Below are 18,460 nucleotides of genomic sequence, written 5' to 3'. Positions count from 1 at the left end.
GTAAAATATACTTCAAAGATCATTTTATTTAATCTCTCTTAGGAAACATTTTCTGATTCCACAAACCCATAGGGACTTTCCTTAACTCAAAGCCTGATGCTTCCTGGTATGTCCCTATCTCTGGACATTTTAATTTTACAGTATATACTACCTTTTACCTCACTACCTTGAATTATTATCTTCATGTGTGTATGTTTTCTCTTCCAGGTAGGTGGAAACCTTCCTGAAGGCAGAAAGAAAAAACACTTAAAAAATACATTATAGGGATTATTAAAAGATATATATGTGATAAAAGTATTATTTTATTCATTTTTTTATTCACTCAGTTATTCAACTAATAATTTTGACTGTCTACTTTGTCCTAGGTGTGTGCTGGAAGGCAAAACAATATGGATCCTGTATTTATGAAGTATTTATGCTAATTGGAGAAAAAGTGGTATTGATGTGGTAAGAATTAGATTTTGAGTTAGAAGACTTTGTTGTGAATATCACCTCTGTCACCACTAGATGCTGATTATGTAAGCTCCTGGGGTCTCAGTGTCCTATCTGAAAAATGGAAGTGAATACTTGCTCTGTCCACTGTTCATAATAAAAAAGGGTCAAACAACATTGTATTTAACATGCAAAGTGACACAAAACGCTGGCTTTGATTTGTCACAAAATCTTTAATACTCTTCCCTTCAAGAGGTGGAACCCAAGGCTCCTTTCTTGAGCAAAGCTGAATATAGTAACTTTTAATGAATAAATTAAGGTAGATAGGATTGTGTGCAGGTTGAAGGCCAAGTCCTAAAAAGGCCCTGTGGATTTTGTCTTACTCCCTCAGGTGGCTGAAGCTCAGGCCAGCAGCTTGACTACACCTCATGAAAGATCCTGAGTTAATATCAGCCAGCTAAGCTGCTCCTGAATTCCTGACCCCCTAGGAAATGGAAAGGCATGTTTTATAAAGTTACCAAAGTGTTGAGGCAATTTTTCATGCAATAATGGATAACAAACACACAGGATACTATAGAGAGTTAAGGTATTATTATTGAATATGCTAATATTTGCTAAATGAAGTGTATTATTGAATATGCTACTATTTGATAGTCTATTGCAATTTATTGGTTGAGCTGAAAGTGGAAGTAAAAAAGCTTCAGATAGAAGAAGAAACAGGAACAGGAGGTGGGAGAACACAAACAGGAGGAAGAGGAGAAGTCAGAAGAAGAAGAGAAAGAGAAGGAGGTAAAGGAGAAAGGAGAATGAGAGGAGAATTAAAAAATATTAAGAACAAGAAAAAGCCAGATGGATATACACTTTTGGTGGGTGATTTGCAGGCATCTCTCACCTGCCATCTGCTTCATTTCTTAGAGGTTTCTACTTGTGACAGTGACTGCAGGCTATATGTGAAAGGCTAACAGCTAAAGGAATTGTTCATTTCTATGGACTTCTTTTGTTTTACTCCATTTTTAGCAAAAATTGATAGTTTAAATAAGAAATGAAAGCCATACTTGTACTCCACATATACTTTTTTTTATTATTAGAGAAAGCCACCATGGTTCTTTAAAGGCATGGACATGGAATTTATGATTTATTTGTATTGACGCCAACCTTTACAGTCACTTTGCCATTCCTTTGCCATAGCAACACTGGTAGCCTCCACTATTAATGATGCTACAGATGGGAGGGATGAATTCATAGTCCTCACCAGTCAGCATGAATAATTAACTTGAACCCAAACAGATTTAAATGTAAGCCAGTCTAATCACCTTTAGCCCACAGGATCCCCAATTGCAACCAATTTCTTAAACTTCCTACTGAGAACATAGTTGTGGAGGAGGATTGTCAATTTATTAACCTATTTAATAATAAACATAGCACTGAATATTTATTGACCCTGGTTTTCGCAAGGCTTCAAGTGAAGGACTTTGGAAGTGGTGTTAACTCTTTGAAACCGTGAGAACAGTACTTACTATGTTTATCTCAAATGTCATAACTAAGAAAAACACATGAATCATGCAAGTTTCCTGAAGTTTTTTCCTTTAACAGCCTGCTTGGTTAAAAGATTAATAGCTTATGGAAAGAAAAAAACACAGTGTAAAAACATTCTTACTTGTAGGAGTCACACTGTTGGCTGGAAAAGGTTGGGTGCCTGGGGTAGATTCTGTCACACTGAGCTGAGGATCTGTTGTAGTATTCACAGAACCTGAAAAGTTCAGACAGATATTTATAATGGACAAAATACTGCAGCAGAAAGATATTGATTTAGTTCCTAAAAATATTTTCCTATATTTATTCATTACCTAACAAATCACTATTAAGAGCCTACTATCAGCAAGGCAGTGAGATAAAATGGTGAAGGAGAAAAGCTTGGGGCTGGCCTTAAAGAGGCAGTCGGGCACTGTGTTGATTGCTGTGACATGAGATACAGGGTGCCATGGTACAGCAGTAAAGGTATTCCCCTAAGGTCCCTGTAGACAGTGACATTTAACTAAGGCACAGGAAAACCATGACAGCAATTAATAGTTTGAATTATTTAAAAAGTAACCACACAATTTACAAAATCCATAAACTGACAAAAATTTTAGTAAGACTGAAAATGACACAACTACCTAATTGGATTTAACATCAGTGAATTTAAGATTTATAGTATTGTTTTGCTCTTTTTAAAACTTAACTTTTTGACATAACATTTTGGCTACAGTTTTCCTTGTGTTTGAGGAGGTGTTGTGGAAATTTGGGCTAAGATATATTGTTTTACATTCATTTCAATTCCTCCAACCTCCATGATTATACGTTAGCCCTTCCAGAGGGATAAAACAATTTACAAATACCAGAAGAATTTATTGACTCAAGGAACATACAGAATAAATGTAGTTAGATGACTTTGAGGTTGGAGGATTTTGTAATTTTGCTAGATACAATGACATTGGATACAGTGTCACACATAGATGATCTAGGTTAATTACTGGGCTATTTAATTACAAGTTATACTATGGGTTCCATTCTGCAATTTGCTTTAAAGGGTTAGTATATATTATTTAAGTTATATACCATGATACACAATAGAAGGAATTTATTTTCATGATCTGGATACATGTATGTTTCATTCTTGTGGTTGGCAGTTTCATTGCTGTTAGCTGTAGAGTGTGCTTTTGCTGGCTCTGATTGGATCATGTAAATGCTTTTGTGCTATTACTCTCTGAGGAGATAGAGGACAGTTATTCAGAGAGTTTTTTAGGTTAACAGAATGCTCATACTCTTCTTCCATGCCATCCCAAATCAGATTGAACTCTTCAGTATGGCATTATCACCATTTGGCTCCTTGTTACACTCTCAACTTTATTTCCTGACATTGACTGTCATCTTTTGCATTGCTCTTACATCAAAATTTCAACTCAGTTTCTCAAACAGAATTCCCTCTATTTGACTTCTTGGTCTTTGTTCATGCTGCTTCCTGACATTTTCCCATCCCCACACTTCCCTGTTTTTCCTTCTCAAACTTGGGGAGGCTTTGGGATCTTTATGGAGTATTTGTCTCTAGCAAAGGTGGCTGTATCACTCTATGTCACTGGGACTATCCCTCAAGAGAAGTAAATGTTTGTTCCTCACTGTACTTATGGATCTTGGCAAATGGAAATGAGCAACCCAATGCATTCAAATTTATTCTTAACATTGGGAGAAAGAAGATCAACTTTAAGTGCATATATGACTTTTGAAAGAGTCTAAGCATCACTTTCCAAAATAGTTCCTTAATAAGATGGAGCATGGAACTGGAAAATAAGTGCCTCAAGGTTTTTCTCTATAGATTGATTAGAACAGAGGTTAATAAACTATAGCCAACAGTCTATGTTTGTAAATAAAGTTTTATTGGCACATGGTTATGCCCATTTGTGTACATATTGTCTGTGACTGTTTTTGTGCTTCAGTGACAGAGTTTAGTAATTAGGATAGAGAATACATAGTCCACAAAACTCAAAATATCTACTATCTGATCCTTCATGGCAAAACATTTTGCTTCCTCCAGAATAGAAGGTGTTGACAGATTATGCTCAACCCGAGATTCCCACAATGGGAAACATTTATTTTTTTTGATGAACATTTTTTATTTCAGGACATTATTACACTGTATTTCATTACCAAATATCTTTTGAAGCTGAGGGTTTATCCACCAAGTACATTAAGAAGATATACTGCAAGATTTGCATTTTGAGAACTCTTTGCTCTGTGACAAAGATGATACATAGTTTTAAACATGAAACCTGAGGCCAAAAAACATCTGTCTGGTTGAAGTGTAAAGTAGAAACTCTGCCTTAGTCAAAACTAACAAGGAAAAGTGATTTCTCAAAACTCAAACGCAGAATTTGCAAAAATGCTTCAACCAGTTTTCAGATCATCGCATTTACCACAATGTTGTAAGCTGCTGGCCTAGAGTAGCTTCACTCATTGCCAAGTGGCTCTACTCTGCAGTGGACAGGTCAGACTGGGCAGAACTCTCAGAACAATTTCAAGGACAGAAACATCTACAGTCTGTCCAACAAGAATAGCTGGTCAATTCTGGAGCTTCCTGTAAGTGAGTATTAACTATTATCTGGTTTGTCTACAAACGAACAAAACCCATATCTTATTTTCTCACTATGTGGTCCATAGACCAGTAGAATAATATGCTCCTCTTTGGGTATTGTCAGAAATGTGGAATCTCAGTTCTGATCCCAGAGTTACTGAATCAGAGTGTGCATTTTAACAAGATCCCGAGGTAATTTATATAAATATTAAGACTCATCTATGTGCTCAGGAACCCCAGGATCAGTCATAGTTATGAGGGCATCTGCACTGCAGAAGTCATGAACAAGAAGAAGTACTGATCTGGCATCTTCCACCTTAATATTAGGTGCCATATTTAGTGTTATTCCTGTTCCATTATGGAGATATTCCTTTCTACTCCCAAATATATGCCGCCCCTTACCACCTGTCAGCCCTTAACTCTCTGCTTTTCCCAGAGGGCTTAATCTCAATGGTTATAGTTGGAAATCCAGTTAATAAACAAATCCTTATCAAGACTGATGATAGTCAGGATACTGTCACCTGGAGCCAGTCCACCAGCCCTTTTTAGTGATGGGTTTTTTCGAGATAGGTTCTCATGAACTATTTGCCTTGGCTTGCTTCAAACTGTGATTCTCATGATCTCTGCCTCCCGAGTAGCTAGGATTACAAGTGTGAGCCACTGGCACCTAGTGAATTTTAGGATTTTTAAATCTCTATTAATCATCAATATTACAATGAATTTTCATTTTGTGGTAAATTGACAAAAGTGTTATAATTGTAACAAAAATTTACTGCCAGAGATTCTTTATAGAAACAAGAATTGTTCACTTTCCTTCTATTTGGAGAAATTCTTTTCCAAATATTATTTGTGCTCAGGTGTGGTGGCTCACATCTGTAATACCAGACACTCAAGAGCAGAAACTGGGACAACTGTGGATTGAGGTTAACACAGGGGAAAAAAAATTAGTGAGAACCCCCAACCTTCTCAACAAACAAACTGGAGCATGGTGGTGCAAGTGTATAAACTCAGCTACATAGGAGGCCATAGGTAGGAGATGGTGGCCCAAGGCCTGCTCTGTTATATATGTGAAATATTATCTGAAACAAAACCTACAGCTAAAAGGACTAGAAGTGTGGTTCAAGTGGTAGAGCACTTGCCTACCATGTGCAAGGACCTGTATTAAAAAAAAAACCCCAATACTGCAAAAAATTATTTCCAAATTATATTTGTAAAAATGTTCTACAGTTTGAAGTTAAATAATTTTGATATATGTGGAGAGTTTTCTGAGATGACAATAGGGAACATTCCATTTGTTCTGATTAAACATGTTCTGCATTTTTGGCAATCTTTGCCAACCCTTTTTTATCTTACTAAGTGGAAAACTCACCCAAGGAAAAAGTGATCTTTTCTGATGAGGTGTACCACATTTTATTTCCAGGGATTGGAGACAGAGCCATACACCAAATTGTCAGGTTGTTTGATATGACTGGCTTATTACCATGCATTCTTGTTAAAACAGACTTCAGTTCCCAAAATCCACTCATGCCTTTTCTCTCTTCATTAGCAATGTATATTCCTACAAGACATAAAAACAGTTAGTCATAACCATTTTTGCATCAGCCATACCAATGGTGTTATAGTGTTATAACACCATAACATGGTGCGGTGTTATCAATTTATGTTCTGTTTTGTCTTGTGATGAGGTCTCCCTATGTTGCCCAGACTGGCCTCAAACTCATGGGCTTAAGTCCTCCTCCCACATCAGCCTCCTGAGAAGCTGAGGCCACAGGCTAGAGCAATTGCACAGGACAAGTTTATGGCAACATAGGGTATGAAGTAGTCAAACTGCAGCTTCTATGAAATAAGGCTCAATTCCAGCAGACCTGGAATTAACCTGAGCTGTTTGCTCAAGTTCCTGCAAGGCATTGATCTGTGATTAAAGTATGAAATGCATTGATGAGTAGTGTTGTTTTGTTTGTGATCATGGGTCCAAGGCATTTGGGGGCAGCTTGTCCCAGCTTGTCAGTGTTATTTATTAATAATGGTGAGATTGATGACTTGCACCTGGACTGGGTTAGACCCAGGGAGGGCTCTTCTGTGTGGGGTTTAGCTAGTCAAGGATTAAGTGGCCAGTAAATTAGAAAACAACCTCAGCTGAGGCTCTATTTTGGGCTTGCCACTTCTGAGCTCTTCTGTGCACATATTTGTGGCTCCTGAGCTGAGAAAAAAAAGTGCACATAGCTGTGGCTCTTACAGAAAGAGTCAGAGGAACTCACATCTGACAGAAGGGACTCCTTGCTGTAAGTGTAGCAGACAGTGCATACTCTAATTGCATTGCTATATTGTATCTTTTTCCTGAAAATGAGCTGTAGATTTATAAACATTGTCAAGTTGGTTCCTGTGAGTCTTTAGAAATCTGACTATTTAACGGCCACTATTAGTACAACCCCCAAATAGCATGCAAGGAAATTAATGTAAAACCATCTATCACCACAGATCATATCTTTCTGAACTCTCACAGCATCCTTGAACTAAAGGTTCTTCTTTTTTTGTAACTTTATGTTTTATATAAATAATTTTAATTACTTAAAAATTAACAGCTCCAATAAATTAACTCACTTTATTAATTGATAAGGTTAATTAGTGCCAGAGTTTCATGTCATGGTTCTAGGGGGTCCATGTGGCCAGTAAGTCCTAAGTGAGAATTTCTTTTTTTTAAATTGTTTATTCATTTATTCATATGTGTATACAGTGTTTGGGCCATCTCTTCCCCCTGCCCCCTCCCACTCCCCTCCCCTCACTTCCAAGCTAAACCTGTTCTTCCCTCTTCTCCAATTTTGTTGAGAACACATAAGAGATAATAAGAAAGACATAGGATTTTTTTCTAGCTTGAGATAAAGATAGCTATCCAGAGAGATTCCTAGCATTGCTTCCATGCACATGTGTATTACAACCCACACTGGTTCATCTTTACCAGACCTCTTCACTACTTCCTGGTCCCCTTCCCACAGTGGCCTTATCAGTTTAAGATTACTTTCACACATGCACAGGAAATCAATGCGAGTCAACTCCCTGTATAGCTATCCTTATCTCAACTAGCAAAAACCCTTGGTCTTTCCTATTATTGCTTATACTCTCTCTTCAACAAAATTAGAGATAAGGGCAAAATAGTTTCTGCCAGGTAGCGAGGGGGTAGGAGGGAGAGGGAGGAGGTGGGGGGGTAAGGGAAAGGATGAGGGAAGGGGGGGGAGAAATGACCCAAACAATGTATGCACATATGAATAAAATAAAAATTAAAAAAAATATGTAAGTACATTAAAAAAAAGATTACTTTATTAGCTCCTCTGCAGTGGGCACATCAAACACTTTCAAGTTTTAGGTTTCCTTCCCTGTCCTTATTCCTTATTAGCGTGTGACCCATGTCCAATAATATTACTGCATTTGTTTTAGTTCTGTAATCTGCATATGAGGGAGAATATATGATTTTTGGTCTTCTGAGCCTGGCTAACTTCACTTCAGATGATGTTCTCCATGAACTAAAGGTTCTTGATGTTAGTGTTGAAACTTTCAACTTGCCAAAATGGTAGCTAAATGATGTGCTGGTGGAATTTTGATCACCCATCTCATCTGGCCTCTTGATAAGAGAGTAATAGGCACATTAAATCTGGGTGCCTTTTCTTTGCAGGGCTTATTTCATAGGAGAATAAATTTATAACCTTTAACGAATATTTCAGGGATTGCATTGTGTTATCTTTGTGGATGAATGTTTTTAACTTAATTTTTAACTAATTAATTTGTTGATTTTTTTTTTTTTTGTAATACTGAGGATTGAATTTAGGGCCTGGCACTTCTTAGGGAAGCATTCTGCCATCTGAGTGACACCTCCAGCCCAGGGAGAACTGTTTTTATGTTTTGTTTTGTTTTCCTTTATTGTTGTGCTGGATAGGGGTACATTGTGGCGTATTCAAAGGTTCTTACAATGTATCAAATGTATCATACTTGAATGGGTGAATTGTTTTTAAAGTGAAATAATTAACACAACTAATAAGATATACATCAAATGGTCACTACAATCACTTGTGGGCAAAAGTTTTTAAGTTTATCAATTAAAAAGAACAGTATAGCAAGAGTTTTGTGACTTGGTTATATTGAGCTTAGAGAAAAATGACTCAGGATAAGGACTATTGTCTAGGCAGGGGATGCCTGAGATTATTTGACAGGCACTGCTATGGTTACCACCTATGAAAAATACTGCTTTGTGCTGAGTTTGTCTCAGTGTGTGTTCCTGTTCCAGGAACTTTTAATCCTCTTGGTTAACACGTTCCTTGTCAAGTAGCCAACTCCTTTCTATACACTTTCTCTACTCTTCCCCAGATCCTCACAAGAAAACATAGAAAATATTTATTGATTAATTTAAAGCAGTGGTCCTAGATAAATTGAATATTTATGTATTGAAATAGGAATCGAGTATCTTATGTATTGAGATGGAAGAACAGGTAGCAATGCAACAAAAGTAGAGACCATATTAATAACTATATGTCGAATTAAACATTTTTGGGCTAGAGGTGTGGCTCAAGCAGCAGAGCGCCTGCTTTGCTTGAGTCCCACCAAAACAAAACAAAACTAAACAACACTTTTTTGTTCTCCTGTAAATGATCTGCTTTTGCTAATACTTAAATAAAAATGCATGTGTTTCTTCCTTTCTGGGATATGTTACCATTTACCTCCTTGGAGTCAGGTGAAGTGTCAGAAAATGATATCTTGTAGGTAAGATAGTATTTTTCTTAGAATGAGAATGCCAAAATCAACATGGGCAATGACAAGTTCTAATGTCCTTTTCCTTCTTTCTTTCTTTCTTTCTCTTTCTCTCTCTCTCTCTCTCTCTCTCTCTCTCTCTCTCTCTCTCTCTCTTTCTTTCTTTTTTTGCCAAATTCATTTCATGGATTTGTTCCCTTACCTTCTTCTTCACCTTGAAGGAACCTCCCATCTATAAGCCATGTTAGGTTTGCTTTCGGAAATACATTCTTTAGTGAGCAGGTAAATATTTTCTAGGATAGACAGAAAGAATTACTTGCAAAGTTCAAGAAATTAGTGTTCCTTACATTTGCACGAACATTCATATGAGAAAAATTGGCAAGAAATGATTTCCTGTACCTTTGACTAGGTAATGACTAACCTATACATGGGCTATTACTGTGGAGATATTATAAATTTAAGGCTACAATCCTAGGGCGGCTTAAGAAGGTAGGACTGTACTAACCTTACAAGTCTGGATTGTGTGTTCTGAAAAGGGAAATTGTAACTTTGTGGAGGCAGAATAAACTAGGACCAATTGGAAACCAGAGAACAGAAGGAAGGAACTATAATAGGACTAGATCATAGAAGAATGTTCTTGGATTGAAAGTTCAAGGAGATCTACACATTGTTTCTACTCCCCAAATAACGTAGAACACTATTTGCACGGGAATCATTTGAAATAAATATATCATTTTTCCTAATTATTATTTTTCTTTTCTTCCTTGATCATATAACATAGGCAAGGCATGCCTTATCATTACTATTTGAAGATGGGAAAACCCAAGTCACCAAAGGGTTAAAGGAAATGGGGAGCAGTTAATGACACAATTAGGAACTGTGTTTCCTCAATTTTAGTCCAACATATATCCTGGCACAGCATATCATATTGAAATAAGAAGGAAATAGAAAAACAGGTAGCTATGTTATGAAAACATAAATTTAAATGCAGGATTAGTTTTATTTTATTAACATTTTTTATTTTTTGAAGAATAACACTTTGTTCCACAGCCTAGTGAAAATATCCAGTAATACTTATCATATCCCATTATTTTATCCAGTACCTTGTAAAAGTATAATTCCATTTGAAATTACTATTTTCTCATCATAGAGGTATATATTTTACACATCCCTGGCCCTAGTTCTTAGTAACTAAATATTTCCCACAATGATTAATATAGTAGCTAACTAGTAAAGAAAAATTAATGGCATGTGAATCTTAGTGCATCAATCTACAAAGTAGTTACTCCCAAAGAATTTGAACTTACAGGGCTGAGAAACAAAACTCAAAGGTACTAGATAACACCTTTTTTCCTGGTGGGATCCTACTGAAGTGCAGCTTACCATCCTTCACTACATAACTATCAAAATCCCAAGGGAAAAAAGGAGACTTTTGAAGGGGTGTCTATTACATTCAAGGTAATAGGTGCCAAATACTGTGGGTCTCAGTATTTCCACTCATTCAACATCTGATTTTTTTCCCAGGTAATGGGGACACATGCATGTGGCAGATGTAGAAATTATGAAATCATGGGACAGAGGATATAGCTCAGTGGTAGAGCACTTGCCTATCATGAACAAGGCCTTGTGTTCCATCTCTAGCATTGCAAAAACATAATTATGAAGTTAGGTTATTTTGTCTTTTAGAAAATAAAAAGTAAAACCAGGTCTATATATATCTAGATATATAGTCTTACTAAGTAAAGAGAATTAAGTTAACTTAGTCCAATTAGATGCTAAAGATTGATTTTTATGTCCAATTGGTTTAGGAAGAAGTTTAGAGGCATAGGAAGTGAAATATATAAAAGAATTACTAAGGATTTTTTTTTGTGGGGGGACTGGGGTGAACTCAGGGTTTTGTGCTTGCAAAGCTGGCACTTTACTGCTTGAGTCACACCTACAGTCCATTTTGCTCTGGTTATTTTGGAGATGGGGTCTCGTGAACTATTTGTCTAGCAGGCTGGCCTCAAACCATGATCCTCCCAATCTCAGTCTCCCAAATAGCTAGGATCACAGGTGTAAGCCACTGGTGTCCCACAAGTTATTAAAGTTTGTATTATATTCAATGCCCTTAACCATGCTCATTCTTCTACCTTTATCTAACACACAAGATGATACTATGTAAATATCAAGAACAAGTGGGGGTTCCATTATTTAACAAAACAACTGGTTCAATGAAGAAATCTCTTATCCACTTCTAAAAGTAGTTGACTCATGGATTTTTTTTGGATTCATATTTACTGGCTTGATTCAGATTTAAAATATTCTATGCTAGTTCCAGACTCTGTGTTCCAGTATTTGGTACAGGAATATGGTTCTTGCTCTAAAATGCCTCTTAGTCTCTAAAACTTAAATGCCTTAGGAGATGTCAAGCACATAGGATTTTGCTGAGCAAGCAGAAATGTCTTTATTTAGGAATTTCTATTGACTTGAATGTGCAAAAAGAAAACACATGTTAAACCTCAAAAACATGAAGTAAATATTCACAGAAGTACACATGTACACGCATACATGTACACATGTATGTTCCTTGGCTGAAATGTAAAAAATCCTTCCCTTACTCCTTGTGTGAGAGTTTCACTGAGAGACAAGTCATAAAATTGGTTTTCCCAACACTTTAAGTACAGATGGAATAAGTAAATGAACAGTAATACCACAAATCATGTAGTAGGTGCCAAAAAATAGTTAGACAGTTGTATAGAAGCATATAAAAGAGTAAAATCTGAGGACAACTTAGATAACAGAGTAAGATTTTTTTGGACAGAGAAGATGTGGCCCAGGATTCTGCTGGCGGTCTGTGTTGGAAGGTAGTGAGGAATTCACCAACACAGGGAGTATGGAATGGACCCTTTAGCAGAGCACTTGAGGCCCAGATGAGAGTTGCAGATGTTGCCCAAGAAACACAGGAAACTCCTGGATGATTGGAGCATGATGAGATTGCTAAGTCAGATAAATGAATTCAAATCTGGTTATAAGGCTGATTGCTTCTGTGGCTATGTTTATAGTTCAAAGAAAAATTAGCCCCACTTGCTCCATATATTTAATCACACCTCTGTCATCACTTATTTTAAAATTTCAATGGGTTTCAATATTCTATTTTTATAAGTGCATTTAATATACTTTGATCATATTTACCCCATTTCCCTCTCTTTTCACTCTCCCCCCTCCTGTGGTTCCCTTCCCTCCAAAACAGTCCCCCTGCAATTACGTTTGTAAGTTTAGTTCAGACTGGCTCAGACTCACCACCCTACTGCCTCATCCTCCTCAGTTTACTGATTAACAGCGTGTGCTACCACCGCCAGCTCTGTGATCTTCTACTAGAAAATGCCTGTGCCCCTCTGAGCATGCAAGCACTTGTTAATCATTTAAGGAATATTTATATGAAACTAAACATGTCAGGCTGATTCTGTGAAAACATCCCTAAGTTCACTCCCAGCCTTCAAGACTGATGATACCACGATGACATTTTTAAGATTTACAGGGGCAGCATAATATTGTGAGCAAGTGAAAAACTGACAGATCGATAATCACCAAGCTTTCTGACATCCCGTTCCAGAATACCAGAAAGAACTAAGAGTCTATAGTAGTCAATTATTTGCTGTCCTAAATCCGCCCCCCACTTTTCTCTTTCCTTAAAATAAAGGAGCATGAAGCACGTGCTCTGTTGAGACGGTCTTTTCAGAATGCAGGCTCACCATCTTCTTGGTTTTATTGACTTTCCAAATACATCTTTTTACTTGTCTCAAAACGTGACCTCATTCATTCAGCCAGTTTATGGCAGTGAGTAAAGGGATGTGGGTCTGGTAACATTTTCAATTTCCACAGGCAAAATTGTAAGTTAACTTCATCTGTAAGTTAACTTCATTCACCTTGCCTAAGTTGGGATAGCATCTTTTCCATACGATTTTTCATTAGAATCATTTTGAAAACATGTAGCCTGTCAGTCTTAAAAAAAAGGATTTCCACATTTGTGTAGCAAGTCTTCACTTCTGTTTGGAATCTTTCCTTCAGAGGTAGAAATCTAATTTTTAGCTCCTCCATGCTTTGTGCTATGACATTTCTATCTTCTATAATGCAAAGTTTTTTCTTCCATGGGTGCCTTTTTAAAAATATTCCTGTCTCCTCTTGGTAGATTTTCTTTTCCCAAGTTAAATAGAAACATAAATGCAGGTGGTGATTATTCTTTTATTTCTGAGAATAGAATCCAATAGTATTTCAACTTTTTCAACCCTCATTGCACAATATAATAAAAAGTACTCCAAAATCCACCTGGTGTCATGGCTCATGCCTTGGGTGGCAGAGATTGAGAGGATCATGGCTCCAGGTCAGACACGGCAAAAAGTTAGCAAGACCCCATCTCAATGAACAAGCCAGTTGTGGTGGTGCACACCTGTGATCCTAGCTACTGGAAACATAGCCAGGTAGATCATTGTCTTAGGCTGACCTGAACAAAAAAACCATGACCCTATCTGAAAAATAACTAAAGCAAAAACGTTACAGGTGTGGCTTAAGTGATACAGAACCTGCCTTGCAAGCACAAGGCCTGGAGTTCAATTCCCACAGTCGCTCCCCCCACCAAATCATCTGTTTCTCAATTTGCCATATTTCTTTGAATTTTCAGGGTTTTCTTTCACTAAAATCTTCCCTTTTATTTGACTTCTCTTCTGGCTACCTTTACAACAGCCACAGATGTCAAACAAAAAATCAAAATCCATAAACTGACAACTGGGTAAAGTACCAGAAGTCACAGGTGTCCCTGAAGCATGTGGGCTTTTAAAAATGCCGGTATTTCACCCTCACCTCTTTGCCTTACAACTCTTTCTTTGCTTCAGAAGTTAGTCATGGGGAAACACAACTGAGACTTGGAGGTGCTTGACATACTGTTTTGCTGCATGGCAATTACCAGGTACATTGTTTTTGGGTGATGCAGGGGGGTGGAAAAAGTTTGAATTTGTGCTTAAATGTTGCAGAAAAACTTTATAGAGAGACACACCCACTTGGACAAAAGTCTCCTGGAAGTAGGAGGAGACCAGAACTGGAGGTGCTCTTCCTCCTGGGGGTAGGAATCAGGTAACACTCATCCAAGGTGTGCAGGAGCATTCCTCTTCCTGGGAGAGATCAGAGTCAAGTTCAGAGCCTTCTTTACTTGTAAGTACTCACTTGGGGCTTGCTAGTGAAGTTCCTAACTGTTCAGGGTTGCAAAGTTTTATGAATAAATCTCTTTTCTTCTAAGAAATGACCCAAGTAAGGAAAGAGAAATCAGGTTGTTTTTAAAATGCAATGTGAATTCCTATTTATTTATCTTTATAATGGTGTAAATTAACCAAATGTCTAGGTTAAGGCTCTTTAGGAAAGTTTTACTGGCTGTTGCCTTTCAGGTGATTGTGCCCAGGAAGAAGTATGGTGAGCTGTGTGTGAAGGACAACCAGGCTACACATCTGTGTCTGTGAGGATGTGCTTGCTCCACCTCTTCTCTGTGCACGCCAGCTCCTCCTGCTGAAAACAGCTAGGCCAGCTGTTTGGATTTCTTAGAATCTCAACTTCAGAGGAACAAATTGACCTCACCCTGGGAACCTTATTCAGATCCTGGCAGGCTTTGCAGCCCCTAGACTGCTCTTTGCAAAAGCTTTTAGGAAGTGAGCCTTTCCCATCTGTCTGTGTTTTCTTTTACATACTGAGGAGCACCCAGCGAGGCCCAGCCCCAAGACTCCTGATCAGCCTGAGTTCTGAGGCTGTTCCTCCTGCCTCCAAACAGGAGAAACAGGGGAAGCAGCCAGGAGGAGAATCAAGAGAAATCCTATAATTTTCAGTATTCAAAAATATCTGTGACAGTGGGTGATGTAGAGAACACTGAATTCACTTAAGAGTGTTGAAATTATTGAGCAGGGAATGCCTTTGCTACAGGAAATAATATGTTTGTCTTTCTGATCTAGTCCAGAAGGGATCAGTAAGTATCTGGGGCATGGAAGAAATGCATTTGTTGCCGTTTTGCTTGGCTTGACTCACCCCAATTCTCCAGTGAAGCAGAAAGGTGGAAACACTGCACCCCCAGGTGTGGCTAGCCTTTCGCCATTATTGTGAATCCCTACAAGTTTCCCCAGTCTCCTGCAACTATACATGAACCTTGTGGTTCAACTGAATCATTTTGCACACATCTAGGCTCATCCTAAAGACAGGAAGAGGAGACTCCATAGACAAGAAGAGGATGAAGAGAAAGGAACCAGGATGCAGGCAAAAGGAGACTTAGAGATGAAGGAGGAAGACTTAGAGATGGGAGAACTGGCTGGTCCATTTGTGAGTGCCATGCCCGCCCCAATGCCCCACAACAAAGGGATCCGTTTTTCTGAGGCATGGGAATATGTCCACCTGGCCCCTGCTCGTGCTGGGCACCACCCAAACCAATATGCCACCTGCCACCTGTGTGGCAGACAGGTGAGCCGTGGCCCAGGGGTCAACGTGGGCACAACTGCCCTGTGGAAGCATCTGAAAAGCAAGCATAGAGTGGAACTGGAGAAAAATGGCCATGGCCAGGCTGGGCAGCGACAAGATCCACGGCCCCCAGGTCCCCACCTCCCGCTGGGCATCGAGGGTGACTGGGGCAGGCTCCTGGAGCAGGTGGGTGCCATGGCTTTGTGGGCCAGCCAGAGGGAAAAGGAGGTGCTTAGGAGGGAGAGGACAGTGGAATGGCGGGAGAGGGCTGTGGAGAGGAGGGAGCAAGCCCTGGAGGAGGTGGAAAGGGCCATCCTGGAGATGAAGTGGAAGGTGAGGGCTGAGAAGGAGGCATACCAGCATCATGAGAAAGACCTGTCTGCAGCAGCACACCCCTTCCATTTTGTTGAAATTGTGCTCAGGGGAATCTGTTCTGAAAATCCTGACTTTCCCCATTTTTGTTCCAACTCAAATATAAAGCACAGTAGTTTAGTGTCTATATTTAAGAGAAGAGTTCATAGGGTGAGTTAATCTCAGAAGGTTTGAATTGACCGAATGCTTATTTACAGTGTTCCTAGTGTCTGCTGACCCTTGGTCAAGCTTCAGATATACTAACTAAAGATAAAGACTGTTTTGCCACTATAGGTCTGTGGGTTTTTTCAGGACTAAATGCACCTGTACCCCAAATGCTGTCTGCATTATGAATACTTGGTATCTGTGGAGTGGAAGGTTTTGAGGGTTAAGTCTGTGCAGGGAGCTAGAATGTGCATAACTCACCTTCAGAGACCCTAGCAGGAGCAGAACTTAGCCTTCCTGGGGCAGAGGTGTTTGCATGTATACTGATGGTGAACTGAGTTCTAGATATAAAGCTAGTTCTGTGATCCAACAGAAGGTCAAAGAGGTTTCGATCTGAACTCTCAGGACCTGTAATGCATGCATCTCTTTTTCTTATGCCAGAAATGTTTTACCTTCTGTTCAGAATAAACTGTTTCATCAATGTAACATATCTGCATCCTGTGGGTTTTGTCAACAATCTAACAAGTAAACTAATTAAGTGAAATTACCACAGAGAAAAATCAGACTTTTCAACTCATTTGGTGTAAACATTAAGACTAAGGAATATAAAAATTTAACCACAAATATTTTAAAATTTATTCAAGTTTCACATTAAGGTCTGCTAAGGGAGAAGGAGTTAATGAAAGAAAAAGAAGATAAAGAGGCAGGAATAAGTAAGGAGAGTAAAGAACTACATAAATCAGTAAAAACATGAAATAAAAGGAGATAGAGAAGAAATGAAAAGATAGGGAAGAGAGACAGTATTCTAGGAAAATTCTCTGTGGAAAGGGAAAAGAGACCATGATTGTCCAGACAAATGAAAGACAGAGAGTTTTTTCTTAGATCTTGAGGTCAATTTTCATGAGTTACATTGGTTTTGTTTTGTGCCCATAGACAAGTCATTCACTTGAGAAGTAGGTTTCAGAGTTTACTTATGCCTCTGAAATGCTAACTGCAGGGAATCCACTGTTCTTTGGTTTAAAACTTGTTCAGAGACGCTTTGAAAAAAGGGATGCTTTAAAAAACAGTCCATATGGAGGGAATATTTTCCTGGGTCAAGGATATGCCTAAAATGTTAAATTAGGAATAGATGCTTCTCTGGCCTTTGTGCTAGAACTGCCTTTTGTGTGGGAAGATTCCTCTAGCACCTCTTCTTTTTTAATGATCTGGGGTTACATACAGAGTGGGAGATGGCTAGGAGAGACAAGAGAACATAGAGGATTAAGTGCCCCTTAATCTCACTGATAGTGCAAATACTCTATGGGTGCCAGAGTCCCTAAGAGTTGACAAGACCTGGTGTAAAGATGGCGTCTTACCTCCTCTGGTCCTCACCTACGTGGTTTATTCTTACTACTTCTTAGATTTGTGAGGCAGTGCTGTTAGTCAGACCTGTCTTCCCTTTGAGTTGTTTGTGAGCAAATCGAAGTCTAACACCTGGTTTGTGCAAAACTTTGGCTACTTTGAAGTCTTGTAATGAAAGCTCTTTGGTCTAGAAAAAAGTTTTCTACTCAGAATGATGAGTGAGGTTAGCCTGGCCCAAAAGACCAAAAATCGTATGTTCCCCCTCATATGTGGACATTAGATCAAGGGCAAACACAACAATGGGATTGGACTTTGAGCACATGATAAAAGCGAGAGCACACAAGGGAGGGGTGAGGATAGGTAAGACACCTAAAAAACTAGCTAGCATTTGTTGCCCTCAATGCAGAGAAACTAAAGCAGATACCTTAAAGCAACTGAGGCCAATAGGAAAAGGGGACCAGGAACTAGAGAAAAGGTTAGATCAAAAAGAATTAACCTAGAAGGTAACACCCACGCACAGGAAATCAATGTGAGTCAGTGCCCTGTATAGCTATCCTTATCTCAACCAGCAAAAACCCTTGTTCCTTCCTATTATAGCTTATACTCTCTCTACAACAAAATTAGAAATAAGAGCAAAATAGTTTCTGCTGGGTATTGAGGGGGGAGGGGGGCGGGGGAGGGGTCAGAGTGGGTGGTAAGGGAGGGGGTGGGGGCAGGGGGGAGAAATGACCCAAGCCTTGTATGCACATATGTATAATAAAAGAAAAAAAAGTTTTCTACTAAAGACTTCACTTCCCATGTGGTCTCCTCACAGTGCTATGTGCTCCTTTAGGGATCTCTCCACCATGCTGGAAGCTC

General features: G+C 38.7%; 2 protein-coding genes across 9 annotated transcripts in view; one reads left to right on the top strand and one right to left on the bottom strand.

The window, feature by feature from the left end:
- Cd96 (CD96 molecule) overlaps positions 1-18,460 on the bottom strand; it is an 88,858-nt gene that overhangs the window by 38,832 nt on the left and 31,566 nt on the right. For both annotated transcript variants that reach the window (XM_020156240.2, XM_074073070.1), the window contains exons 6-8: positions 9,480-9,570; positions 5,910-6,098; positions 2,090-2,182 (exon numbers count right to left, since the gene is read on the bottom strand). In XM_020156240.2, coding sequence (XP_020011829.2) covers positions 2,090-2,182; positions 5,910-6,098; positions 9,480-9,570 — 373 coding nt within the window. The remainder of the gene's footprint in view (positions 1-2,089; positions 2,183-5,909; positions 6,099-9,479; positions 9,571-18,460) is intronic.
- Positions 6,646-18,227, top strand: Zbed2 (zinc finger BED-type containing 2). Of its 7 annotated transcripts, none has more exons than XM_074073073.1 (3): positions 6,646-6,822; positions 14,152-14,464; positions 14,695-18,227. In XM_074073073.1, exon 3 carries the CDS (start codon positions 15,542-15,544, stop codon positions 16,274-16,276), a length of 735 nt encoding a protein of 244 aa, XP_073929174.1. In that variant the 5' UTR covers positions 6,646-6,822; positions 14,152-14,464; positions 14,695-15,541; the 3' UTR covers positions 16,277-18,227. The 7 variants fall into 7 exon arrangements, with proteins under 7 accessions (XP_073929174.1, XP_073929173.1, XP_073929175.1 ...); XM_074073072.1 differs by having other exon boundaries at positions 14,149-14,464; XM_074073077.1 differs by lacking the exon at positions 6,646-6,822 and having other exon boundaries at positions 8,356-14,464; positions 14,695-14,952; positions 15,250-18,227.

Source organism: Castor canadensis, chromosome 5 (genome assembly GCF_047511655.1).
Source record: "Castor canadensis chromosome 5, mCasCan1.hap1v2, whole genome shotgun sequence".
In the NCBI taxonomy this organism is placed as follows: Eukaryota; Metazoa; Chordata; class Mammalia; order Rodentia; family Castoridae; genus Castor; species Castor canadensis.
This window is presented reverse-complemented; position numbering and strand designations above follow the sequence as displayed.

Coding starts and splice junctions, on each gene's coding strand:
- Zbed2 (XM_074073074.1), top strand. CDS start 15,542: ATGCAGGCAAAAGGAGACTTAGAGATGAAGGAGGAAGACTTAGAGATG.